The sequence below is a fragment of the Lithobates pipiens genome, unplaced genomic scaffold (assembly GCF_037356315.1).
Source record: "Lithobates pipiens isolate NorthernLeopardFrog02 unplaced genomic scaffold, aLitPip1_a1.2 Scaffold_19, whole genome shotgun sequence".
Classification (NCBI taxonomy): domain Eukaryota; kingdom Metazoa; phylum Chordata; class Amphibia; order Anura; family Ranidae; genus Lithobates; species Lithobates pipiens.
In genome coordinates, this window is record NW_027507764.1 from 49175706 (window position 1) to 49188281 (window position 12576).

General features: G+C 44.6%; 1 protein-coding gene across 5 annotated transcripts in view; it reads right to left on the reverse strand.

The window, feature by feature from the left end:
- Positions 1-12576, reverse strand: part of PHF14 (PHD finger protein 14) — a 421390-nt gene that overhangs the window by 207116 nt on the left and 201698 nt on the right. For all 5 annotated transcript variants that reach the window (XM_077490721.1, XM_077490723.1, XM_077490720.1 and 2 more), the window contains 2 exons: positions 7540-7596; positions 7318-7442 (listed from right to left, as the gene is read on the reverse strand). In XM_077490721.1, the coding sequence (XP_077346847.1) occupies positions 7318-7442; positions 7540-7596 (182 nt within the window). The remainder of the gene's footprint in view (positions 1-7317; positions 7443-7539; positions 7597-12576) is intronic.

Genomic DNA, 12576 nt, shown 5'->3' on the forward strand with positions numbered 1-12576 from the left:
GTCCGTCTATGCACACTGTGCAGGGACGGATCTGTCAGAGCGCCGCTCTCCCCAATGGGGGATCAGATAAAGAAAGGCCTTAGAGTCCGCCGTCACCCGATCCGCAAACAGGTGGAAAAGTAGGGTTTTCCTCCGTCACACTTTTTCGGATCGGAGCGGGTCGGATGTCAGTGGATATGTCACCGTTGACATTCGTCGTTCCATAGAGGTCTATGGAGCTTCCGTTCAGGTCCGCCTAAAAACTGATAGGCAGACCTGAACGGGACAGTCCATGTGAAAGAGGCCTAACAGCGTAAATTTGCTGTCCCCTCCAAATAACTCAACACACAGCCATTAATGTCTAAACCGCTGGCAACAAAAATGAGTACACCCCAATTTGAAAAATGTCCAAATTGGGCCTAATTAGCCATTTTCCCTCATGTGACTTGTTAGTGTTACAAGGTCTCAGGTGTGAATGAGGAGCAGGTGTGTTAAATTTGGTGTTATCGCTCTCACTCTCTCATACTGGTCACTGGAAGTTCAACAAGGCACCTCACGGCAAAGAACTCTCTGAGCCCCCGTTCACACCTATACGAATTAGATGCGGCTTACACCACATCCAATTCGCAGGACATTTTAAAATACATTCAAATTAATGCATCTTGTTCACATATGTGCGTTGTATTCACACTGCATATTGCACAAAAAACGTGTGCGTTTTCTGGACATTGCGGTGCGAATTACAAGCACATTATCCTCTATGTGAACGCATCTGATTTGCAGATGCATTGCGTTCTGAACAAGAAATCTCTCCTTTTTCTAACTACACCTTCCCCTCCTCTCCCCCCTCTCCCTGCTCAGCTGATGAGCAGATAGAACGGAGCGGCACCGCCGAACAGCTGCTTTTTCTCTTCACAGAGAAAATGTAGCTGGAATTCACACCGCACTGGTTTGAACCCGGGCTTCGGATCTGAAAATAAGAATTGTTGCTCTACATGAAGATGGCCTAGGCTATAAGAAGATTGTCAAGACCCTGAAACTGAGCTGCAGCACGGTGGCCAAGACCATACAGCAGTTTTAACAGGACAGGTTCCACTCAGAACAGGCCTCGCCATGGTCGGGCCAAAGAAGTTGAGTGCACGTGCTCAGCGTCATATCCAGAGGCTGTCACTGGGAAATAGACGTATGAGTGCTGCCAGCATTGCTGCAGAGGTTGAAGGGGTAGGGGGTCAGCCTGTCAGTGTTCAGAGCATACGCCACACACTGCATCAATGGTGTTGGTGGATGGAATAGTGTCCCATCATTGGTGTCGGTGGATGGAATAGTGTCCCATCCTTGGTGTCGGTGGATGGAACAGTGTCCCATCCTTGGTGTCGGTGGATGGAACAGTGTCCCATCCTTGGTGTCGGTGGATGGAACAGTGTCCCATCCTTGGTGTCGGTGGATGGAACAGTGTCCCATCCTTGGTGTCGGTGGATGGAACAGTGTCCCATCCTTGGTGTCGGTGGATGGAACAGTGTCCCATCCTTGGTGTCGGTGGATGGAACAGTGTCCCATCCTTGGTGTCGGTGGATGGAACAGTGTCCCATCCTTGGTGTCGGTGGATGGAACAGTGTCCCATCCTTGGTGTCGGTGGATGGAACAGTGTCCCATCCTTGGTGTCGGTGGATGGAACAGTGTCCCATCCTTGGTGTCGGTGGATGGAACAGTGTCCCATCCTTGGTGTCGGTGGATGGAACAGTGTCCCATCCTTGGTGTCGGTGGATGGAACAGTGTCCCATCCTTGGTGTCGGTGGATGGAACAGTGTCCCATCCTTGGTGTCGGTGGATGGAACAGTGTCCCATCCTTGGTGTCGGTGGATGGAACAGTGTCCCATCCTTGGTGTCGGTGGATGGAACCGTGTCCCATCCTTGGTGTCGGTGGATGGAACAGTGTCCCATCCTTGGTGTCGGTGGATGGAACAGTGTCCCATCCTTGGTGTCGGTGGATGGAACAGTGTCCCATCCTTGGTGTCGGTGGATGGAATAGTGTCCCATCCTTGGTGTCGGTGGATGGAATAGTGTCCCATCCTTGGTGTCGGTGGATGGAATAGTGTCCCATCCTTGGTGTCGGTGGATGTAATAGTGTCCCATCCTTGGTGTCGGTGGATGGAATAGTGTCCCATCCTTGGTGTCGGTGGATGGAATAGTGTCCCATCCTTGGTGTCGGTGGATGGAATAGTGTCCCATCCTTGGTGTCGGTGGATGGAATAGTGTCCCATCCTTGGTGTCGGTGGATGGAATAGTGTGCCATCGTTGGTGTCGGTGGATGGAATAGTGTGCCATCCTTGGTGTCGGTGGATGGAATAGTGTGCCATCCTTGGTGTCGGTGGATGGAATAGTGTGCCATCCTTGGTGTCGGTGGATGGAATAGTGTGCCATCCTTGGTGTCGGTGGATGGAATAGTGTGCCATCCTTGGTGTCGGTGGATGGAATAGTGTGCCATCCTTGGTGTCGGTGGATGGAATAGTGTGCCATCCTTGGTGTCGGTGGATGGAATAGTGTGCCATCGTTGGTGTCGGGGGATGGAATAGTGTGCCATCGTTGGTGTCGGGGGATGGAATAGTGTGCCATCGTTGGTGTCGGGGGATGGAATAGTGTGCCATCGTTGGTGTCGGGGGATGGAATAGTGTGCCATCATTGGTGTCGGTGGATGGAATAGTGTGCCATAATTGGTGTCGGTGGAAGGAATAGTGTCCCATTGTTGGTGTCGGTGGAAGGAATAGTGTCCCATCGTGTGTGTCGGTGGAAGGAATAGTGTCCCATCGTTGGTGTCGGTGGAAGGAATAGTGTCCCATCGTTGGTGTCGGTGGAAGGAATAGTGTCCCATCGCTGGTGTCGGTGCAGAAATGATTGCAGCATTGTTGGCGTCAGTGAGAGGAATAGTGCCCCAAGGGAAAGATGAAGGCAAGGAGGGGCCGCAGTTTGGAGACCACTGTTCTACGCAATACAAAAAAAAACATTACAGACATTAGTCTTCCTATCATTTCCCTTGAGTTGACATTCTTTTGGTCACACAATAGGTGTGATGGCCAGGGGTCTACAAACTCCCGGACACATTTAGAAACAAAAAAATGGATCACCAAAGGTGCCCAGACCAAGTACAGTAATATTTTGGGTGATTCAATATGGCTGACTTACCCTTCTCGTCAGCCCTAATGTCTGCAAATGAGAATATTGACTGCTAATTACAGATGAAGGAGAGCAGATGTCTCCTGGGGGTAAATGCTGAATTGTAACACAGATGGTCTTTAATTATTTATGCTTGACCAGTCAATAAAAAGGTAGGCCAGTTCAAAGATACTATCTTGTATCTTCTGTTAGATTAGATATGTTTAAAGCACTGGAAAGCAATACAGCATTACATTTCCATGTACTCCCAAGAGATTTGGGCTGAAGAGAGCGGTTGAGCCCTGCCGAAGAGACACTTGGGAGTTATACCGCAACTGTCAAACCTTTGATGGCATACAAGCTCAAAAGAAAAACACACAGCTACAATAGTCATTCAAGCATTCACACGATTAGACAGAGATCCCAGTTCAACGGAAAGATGACATAATAAGAAAAATGATCGACAGTCTTGGGATAGAACTACATCCTAGGTCCATTCTTTGCAAAAGTATTGAGAAGTAACAACGGATGACAAATAGCTGCTAAGAGAGGTCACACACAACCTGCTTCGGAAGATCAGACAGTACAGGCTTATGTAGAGGATTACAAAAAAAAAGTTATTCTCATTGTTAATGCTACACCAAGATTTTCCAAAAATTGCAAAATCTATGTCAGTGTACATTGATGGTCCCTTTTGTATCTGCTAGGTCAAATAGTTGGGGCAGCTTTTGCCACCAAGTCGTTTGTTTTCTACACCATATTACCAAAAGTATTGGGACACCTGCCACACATGAACTTTAATGGCTTCCCAGTCTCAGTCCGTAGGGCTCAATATTGAGTTGGCCCACCCTTTGCAGCTATAAAAGCTTCAAACTCTTCTGAGAAGACTGTCCACAAGGTTGCCATCACAATAATAGAAGGGAAATCTTCCAATAGGGACACCAGTTCAGACACCCCGGGATTCCTTCTCATGTCCTGGTTTGGCAACTGGACAGAAAGTGAAGAGAAATCTCCCCAATGGGACACAGACGGGCAAAAATAAACTGACAGGGATTTTCTATCCAAAATGAAAAAAAAAAAGTTTTGCCTTTAGTTACACTTTAATACTTCAATTTGCTTGCACATGGTTTTACCCAGTTTGCACCCTCTTATTTACCACCTAGAGCATAGACCTTTCAGAGGTTGAGATCTACCTGGACAACATGGAGGAAATCAAAGATCCCCCCCACAGTAGGGTTTTCTTTCTCCAAATACCGTTATCCTGCCCCTTCACATAACATACCCCCCCCCCCCCCCCCACTGTAGTGTCCTCTGCTTTCCTTTTCCCCCCTCATAGCAGTATATTCTCCTTCACATCACCCCCCCCTCCCCACACACACTGTAGAGTCCTGTGCCCCCCATAGCTAATTCCCATATCCCATCACCCCCACTTTCCTCTGCCCCCCCGCCCCTATAACAACCCCCGGTATAGAGGATTGCAATAAACAGATATTGAGTCAGATTAATGGAATTTATCAAACAGATGTACAGCGCTCTAACTAAAATAAAATGATTACTAACATATTAAAATTAATTAAAAGTCCAAAGATAGCTTTTGTGTCAAAAAGTCCACGTGAGGAATCTTCAGTGGTATACAGTCAGTTCATGCATAAAGTGACTTAGTGCCAAGGGGGGGACCACCACCAATGGTAAAATTGGCTGCTCACCTCATCGTATGGACCCTTTAAATTACAGAGGGTCGTATGCACTTAAATAACAACGAATGCTTATCTCCTCATCCAATCGCTGTATTCCTCTCAGACAATATCCGGCCGGTTCACAAATGAAAACACAGCTTTCTCCCATTCAGAGTCAAATGAACTGACACGTTCGTGGAATACCCACACTGGATCGATATATAGCAGTATTCACAATTCCTCAGACCATGTGGATAGAAAGACAGGCCTTAGTGCTCTTCATAGAAAAACGTTTTAATGATGAATATACATAAAAAACACACTTACAATAACGAAGCTTCATACGATTGTTAAAATGAACAATGACCGCGGGTGGAGATCACGTGACGTCACCCGCAGTCATTGTTCATTTTAACGATCGTATGAAGCTTCGTTATTGTAAGTGTGTTTTTTATGTATATTCATCATTAAAATGTTTTCTATGGAGAGCACTATGGTTTGTCTTTCTATCCACATGGTCTGAGGAAATGTGAATACTGCTATATATCGATCCAGTGTGGGTATTCCACGAACGTGTCAGTTCATTTGACTCTGAATGGGAGAAAGCTGTGTTTTCATTTGTGAACCGGCCGGATATTGTCTGAGAGGAATACAGCGATTGGACGAGTTGATCAGCATTCGTTGATATTTAAGTGCATACGACCCTCTGTAATTTAAAGGGTCCATACGATGAGGTGAGCAGCCAATTTTACCATTGGTGGTGGTCCCCCCCCTTGGCACTAAGTCACTTTATGCATGAACTGACTGTGTACCACTGAAGATTCCTCACGTGGACTTTTTGACACAAAAGCTATCTTTGGACTTTTAATTAATTTTAATATGTTAGTAATCATTTTATTTTAGTTAGAGCGTTGTACTATCTGTTTGGCATATTGTATTTTGGGATTTGGTAATTGATCCTTGGTGTTCAGCAGCTTTTCATAAAGGGGTTGTACTGCGCTGATTTTTTCTGTATTTATAGATTAATGGAATTAAACACTCACTGGAAATCAGATTTAATGACAGACAGGAAGTGGTGTAATGTGCACAGGTAACACTGGCATTACTCCTTGCACACAACGTGAAACGTGCTGCACTTTGCTACCTCGGTGAGCTCTTACTGAGCACCCTAAAGTAGGACTGCAAGCATGGGAGCAAATCACCTCCGATCTGACAATCATGTCCTGCTGGTAATGACAGGTGGGGTTCCAGTACTCATCACTGGAACAGGCTAAGCCCAAGTACCATTTTTAAAACACTGTCAGTCCCATTCTAGGGCTCCTTCACACCATACATGCATGAAAACTGATGGGAACTGAAGTGAAAACCTTAGAGATTTCACTTGTACAGACATCAGTTTCCATCACCCATCATGCACATTGACATCAGTCTTCATGTGCCCTGTTCACACCAATGTTGATGTCAGGTCTGTTTTTTTCACCGTGCAGACAACTGCATACACATTGAAGATTTCTGCGCAGAAAATAAGGTGGTGTGAACAGGGCGCAGAGAACAACTGTTTTTTTTTTTGTGCCCTTGCAGAACACGTGCAGAAAAACTGACATCTCTGCCTTATCTTAGAGCGTCTCCAGGCGCTCACATGACTTCTCAGCTCTTTCCTCTCCCTGGCTGACAGCTATAGTGCGAGAATTCCTGCTGACGCCAGGTGGGAAGAGCAGAGAGCCGAGGAGTCACGTGAGCGCCGGGAGACACTCTGAGATAATGTATAATCTGCATCGTTTTTATATAACACAGACACTGGGACACATACTGTTGCGTTATATAACAGATGGGATGATATACATATAATATAGTTTTTTTTATAGCAGCAAGAGGGGCGGGAAGTGTCTGGAGCAGACAGGCAGGGAGGTGGGGGAGAGCAGAGCTCCGGATGACGGAGGCATGTAAACTGACCACAGTGTCAGGGCTCGGCTGCCATGATAAACCGTATTCAATTTACGGGGGGAGGGCTGAAACTGGCAGGATCAGCCAGGTTTTTTAGGTTATACAATGGGCCAAATGACACAGCACAAGCACTGGGCCGTATAACATGCTTTTAGGGAACAGGACCCATTTTATTTTTTTTAGGGCAACACACACTTTAACGGTTCCAAAAAACAGTGGTACGTGTCGGGAATGTAACTGTCGCATTGGTTGTGCCCTCAACTAAACGGTCAAAGCATCAAACGAACGGCGTCGTCACTGATCAGATGTGCAGCGTCATGGCATTTGAAGATCAAGCAGAGGCCAAGATGGCAGCTTCCTTGGCTGAAAACAGGAGGGTTTAATTCCGCTTTAAAACAGGGAATTAAACTCAAGAGTAAATCTAGGAGGGAAAATGGACTGGGTGCTCCTCTGATAAACAGAATGATGCAAAAGATTTTTTGGACAACACAGATCTCTTAAATCTCTTGTAGCACGACAAAATAAAGGAACCAAATAAGCGGCGGTCACGTTTTTTGGTTTTAAATACCTTACTAGATTTTCATTGTCGCCGATCCCCTTACATGCAGCACACTCTGTCCTCAAATCCTCTGACTTTGGCTTCTTCTGTAAAGTCACCGATTGCCTCCTCCTCCTCTCTCTCGGTGTCCGCTCCTACAAACCAGGGCAAAAAAAAATAAATCAAAAATAAAGCTGAAGTGAAGAAGGCAGCGTGCTCAGATTCCGCTATTTTAACTCGTGTTACCCTGACCTCAGGCTTCTCTTCTTCAAACATGAAACTTCTCTTGCGTTTCTGACCTCTGGTCCTCTGAAACAAACAAGAGGGGAGAGGGTCACTTGGAGCGGATGGAGGAGATTCTCGGCGACACATTGTAACACTACAAGGCCACAGAAAGCTCTTTGTTTTACAGACTAAATACAAATGGGACCTGTCACAAAAATAGTACAGAGAGAGATCATTCCTATTACAGACCTTCCGTGCATAAACAGCCCATTTTAAAACACCTTTGCTATGGAAGTTCAACTTGTAGCTGGAAAGCAGGTAAAGAAGAACTCCACTTTGTAAAAAATTTTTAGCAAATAAAAAAAATAAAAAAAAATAACACCAGCTACATTGTCATTTTTTTCTCTTAAAGTGGTATTGACCACTTGCCACTTTTACCCCCTTCTTGCTCAGGCCAATTTTCAGCTCTCTGTGCTCTCACATTTTGGATGATAATCAATCTGTCAGGCAACACTGTACTAAAATGAAATTCTTACCATTTTTTTTCCTCTCACACAAATAGAGCTTTCCTTTGGTGGTATTTAATCTCCACTGGGCTTTTATTTTTTGCTAAATATTTGAAAAGAGTTTAATAAAGTTCTGAATAATAAAAAAAAAAAAAAAGTTTTTCATAGTTTGTTATTAAGTTTTGTAAACAGGTAATTTTTCTCCTTCACTGATGTGCGCTGATGAGGCTGCACTGACGATGAGGCACCCATAGGGGGCGCTGATTGGCTGCATTGATGGGCACTGGGTAAACAGCATGGATTTGGTCCGGTTTAGAGGTGGAACACCCTTTGAAATTGGCACCACATTCCAGAAATAAAGCGTAAATAGGAATAGACGAACAAGGGATTTTAACGGTGCATACAAATACATTTTGGCTAGAGATGACAAATAAAACGTTTTATAATTTTTAATAAATTTCAAGGTTAAAAAAAACATTTACACGATAAAAATTTGTTATAGTGGTTCACAAATATGGTGGTCTGAGTAAACTTGAAGACGTATTGTTGCACATTAACCCGGGTTACCTTTGGGTCAACATTTGGGTTAATGTGCAACAATATGTCTTCAAGTTTACCAGTTTATTCAGGACGCCATATTTGTGAACCACTATAACTAATTTTTATCGTGTAAATGTTTTTTAACCTTGGAATTTATTAAAAATTATAAAACGCTTTATTTGTTATCTCTAGCCAAAATGTATTTGTATGCACCGTTAAAATCCCTTATTCATCTATCTCTATTTACCGATGGGCACTGTTGAGGTTGCACTGATAAAAGTGTAGATGTCCCTTTCACATAAGTTGGTTACTGGCTCTCCTCTTCTCATGTTGTCAGCATAAGGAAAGGAGTGCTGATAACCTTGTGCTTACAGCGGGATCAGCTGTGATTGGACACAGCTGATCACATGGTAAAGGGCCGCTGTGATTCGCCCTTTACCCCGATCTGTGATCAGCTGTATCCCAAGGACACAGTGATCCCAAATAGCGCTGCCTGCGCTCCACAGCGTGCACGATCACGGAAGGACGTTATATGACACCCTCTCAGAATTGGCCAACCACGCTGTAGCAGTCATTCGGTTATAGCGTGGTCGGTAGATGGTGAAAGTAGAACTAAAGGTAACACTGTTTTTTTTTGTTTTTTGTTTTTGAATGGAGCAAGTGAGGGTTTATAACTCCTACCATTTTTAATTTTTTTTTTGCCATCTGTGTGAGGAATTTACCTTCACTTCCTGTCCCATAGCAAAACAGGAACTGAGAGGAAATCCCTCCAAATGAACCACTTTAGCCCCCACTAACTTACATATACGTCATAGGGTTTTCAGTGGTTATACCGGGATGTTGTCTGCAGCTACAGGCATCAATCCGGTATTTTTTATTTTTGGTCTGCGATGCACTTCATTGTAAAAGTGATCCTAGTGGCCAATTAGCCACTGGATCATTTTTGCAAGTGGCAGAAGGGGGTGACCCTTGTGATAGCAATAAACTTGATTAAAAAATGTTTTAAATTTTTTTTAAAGGTGTTAAAAAATAAAAATAAAAATGTTAATGCACCTCCCATTCTTCGCAAAGGCAAACGTACGTGATCACACCACACGTGAGGTATTACAGCAAAAGCTAAATCGAGAGCAATAATTTGTATCAGACATCCTCTGTAAATCTTAAGTGGTAACTGGTAAAAGCTTTTAAAGCGCTGCAGCCGCCACATCTAAGAATTGGTAAGCTGCAATATAATAAATATCAACTTTTGGGTTTAATACTGCTTTAAAAATGACCTTTTCCTTTCAATCTGCAGCGCTATCATTTTCTGTAAAATTCAATGCAATATAGCAACATCCCCCGTGTTGTAGAGAATGTAATCAGTATTGTCACAGCCAATTCACAAGAATGTAGCTGATCCATCAAGCACCTGGCCACAGCTGGTCCAGCCCGCTGCTTTCACGATTAGCAGCTGTGTTTTTGTCATCAAAACTCTCCCACTGTGAGCTGCAGTGCCTGGGAGGAGGAGTGAGAGAGACACAGATGAAGAGATGAGGATATTTCTTAGTTAGGGTGAGTTTTTGCTTACTGTTTTAGGATTGGTTCACATCTAAACGACTGCGGGTCACAGCAGGGGGTCCGGTGCGTCCCTGTTCTCCGTTTCAGGGACGAATCCGGGTTGAATTTTTTTCCTGAATTCGGCCCTGAAACAGAGCCAAAGACGTACAGCACTCCTGTGCAAGCTGCAAAGGAGAGATGTGAACCGTCTCCGTAGAGAGCGCGGTCACCCTCTCCTGTCATGCGAATTGGATGCGAGGAATCCCTCATCCAATTCGCACTAGTGTGAACCCAGCCTTAGGCTTGTGCTTCAAATAGTAACTGCATTTGGTACTTGTAAAATTGGTCAGGTCTCCATGTTGGCTGTGCTGTATGACAAAGCTGTGTAAATTTCAAGTCTAGAAGTGTAGAAACACAAACCTTTTAACCACTTCCCGAACGCCTCACGCCGATATACGTCGGCAGAAGGCCACGTACAGGCAGAACCATGTACCTGTAAGTTGCCCTTTAAGAGGCGGCGGGGGCGCGCGCCCGCGGGAAGCTCAGTGAGTCGGGTCCCGTGGACTAGATCGCCGCTGGGATACCCGCGATCGTGTCACGGAGAGGAAGAACGGGGAGATGCTAAAGTAAACAAACAACTCTCCGTTCTGCCTAGCAACAGTGACACTGATCTCTTATCCCTGTGATTGGAGCAGAGATCAGTGATGTGTAAAACACAGCCACGCCCCCCACAGTTAGCAACACGCCCCTAGGACACACTTAACCCCTACACTGCCACCTAGTGGTTAACCCCTTCACTGCCAGTGTCATTTAGACAGGAATCAGTGCATTTGTATAGCACTGATTTCTGTATAAATGACAACGGTCCCAAAAATGTGTCAAAAATGTCTGATGTGTCCGCCATAATGTCGCAGTCACGATAAAAATCACTGCTCGCCGCCATTTAAAAAATAAATATATATATATTAATGAAAATGCCATAAAATGATCCCCTATTTTGTAAACGCTATAACTAACACTATAACTTTTGCGCAAACCAATAAACGCTTATCGCAATTTTTTTTACCAAGAATATGAAGCATACGTATCGGCCTAAACTGAAGGAAAAACATATATATAGCAAAAAGTAAAAAATATTGAGTTTTTTTCAAAATTGTCGCTTTTTTTGTTTATAGCGCAAAAAATAAAAAACGCAGGGTTGATCAAATATCACCAAAAGAAAGATCTATTTGTGGGGAAAAAAAAGACGTCAATTTTGTTTGGGAGCCACGTCGCATGACCGCGCAATTGTCAGTTAAAGCGACGCAGTGCCGAATTGCAAAAAGTGCTCTGGTCAGGAAGGGGGTAAAATATTCGGGGCTGAAGTGGTTAACAAGTAAATCAGCTCCCTTATATGTATTTCATCTGTGTATTTAGCGGTTTTCCTAGAGTTCCGCTTAAAATGCATTATTATGGGGAAGGAAAGTAATATTGTAGCATTGATGATACCTAGAAAAAAAAACATCCCAGACACAAAAAAATAAAATAAAAAAAACACGACCAAAACTGTTACAGAAATATGATAGTAACAAATGATAGGCTCTCTCTATGACTGATTATGGGTTACCCTTAGGCCTCATTCACACGGGCATGCATACATCTGTGCAAAGGGCCATCACTGTGTTCCACGCAGGCAGTCCCATTCATGTGTATTAGGATGCAGTGGCTGCACAGATGCTTGTCCCAATTTGATAGGTACATGTCCCAGAATGCAGACAGGTCACGCATTCTCAAAGCTGTCCAATTACAACCAGCGGCTGTGTATGTGTAGCCGATGCATCCCAATAGACGTGAATGGGACTGCCTGCACGCAGATGCATGGAACCCCTGTGCATCCCACTGGTCCAAAGCTGACCCTGATCACAGATGTATGCATAAGTGAGTCCATATGAATGAGGCCTTACTGCATTTGCTAAATCAAACCCTATTGTGTGTGTTGTACATTTGGTGGGATTCTGTAGGGCGGTGCACAAGGAACCAGATAAAGGGCTGTCATCATGGTGGCAGGGTGTGGCTACGCATTTTGGAACATGGCTTGATGAAGGAGTGCGCATGCTCTGAAACCCATAGCCACGTCCTGCCATCGTGACGTTATCTTCGCTTGCGGTGGGATCCAGCATGGTTCCTGGATGTGACAACGCTAGCAGCCCCTGTCGGAGCTGGACATATGGAGACACAGCGCGGACTAGACGAGTAAAGGACACTCACAGGATGCCAGCGTTTTATATTGAAGAGCCGTGTTGTTTTTAAAGCATATAAGTTGCCAGCTGTGGTTTTCTACAATAAATACATTTTTATGCTACACATAGTAGGCGCTCTCCCCTCTTCCCTGGTCTGCTTCTGCTTTGTGTACTGGTCCAAATCATTTGGTGGAGGGGGTATTATGATGTAGGGTTGTTTTTCAGGGGTTAGGCATGGCCCCTTAGTTCCAATGACCGGGAAA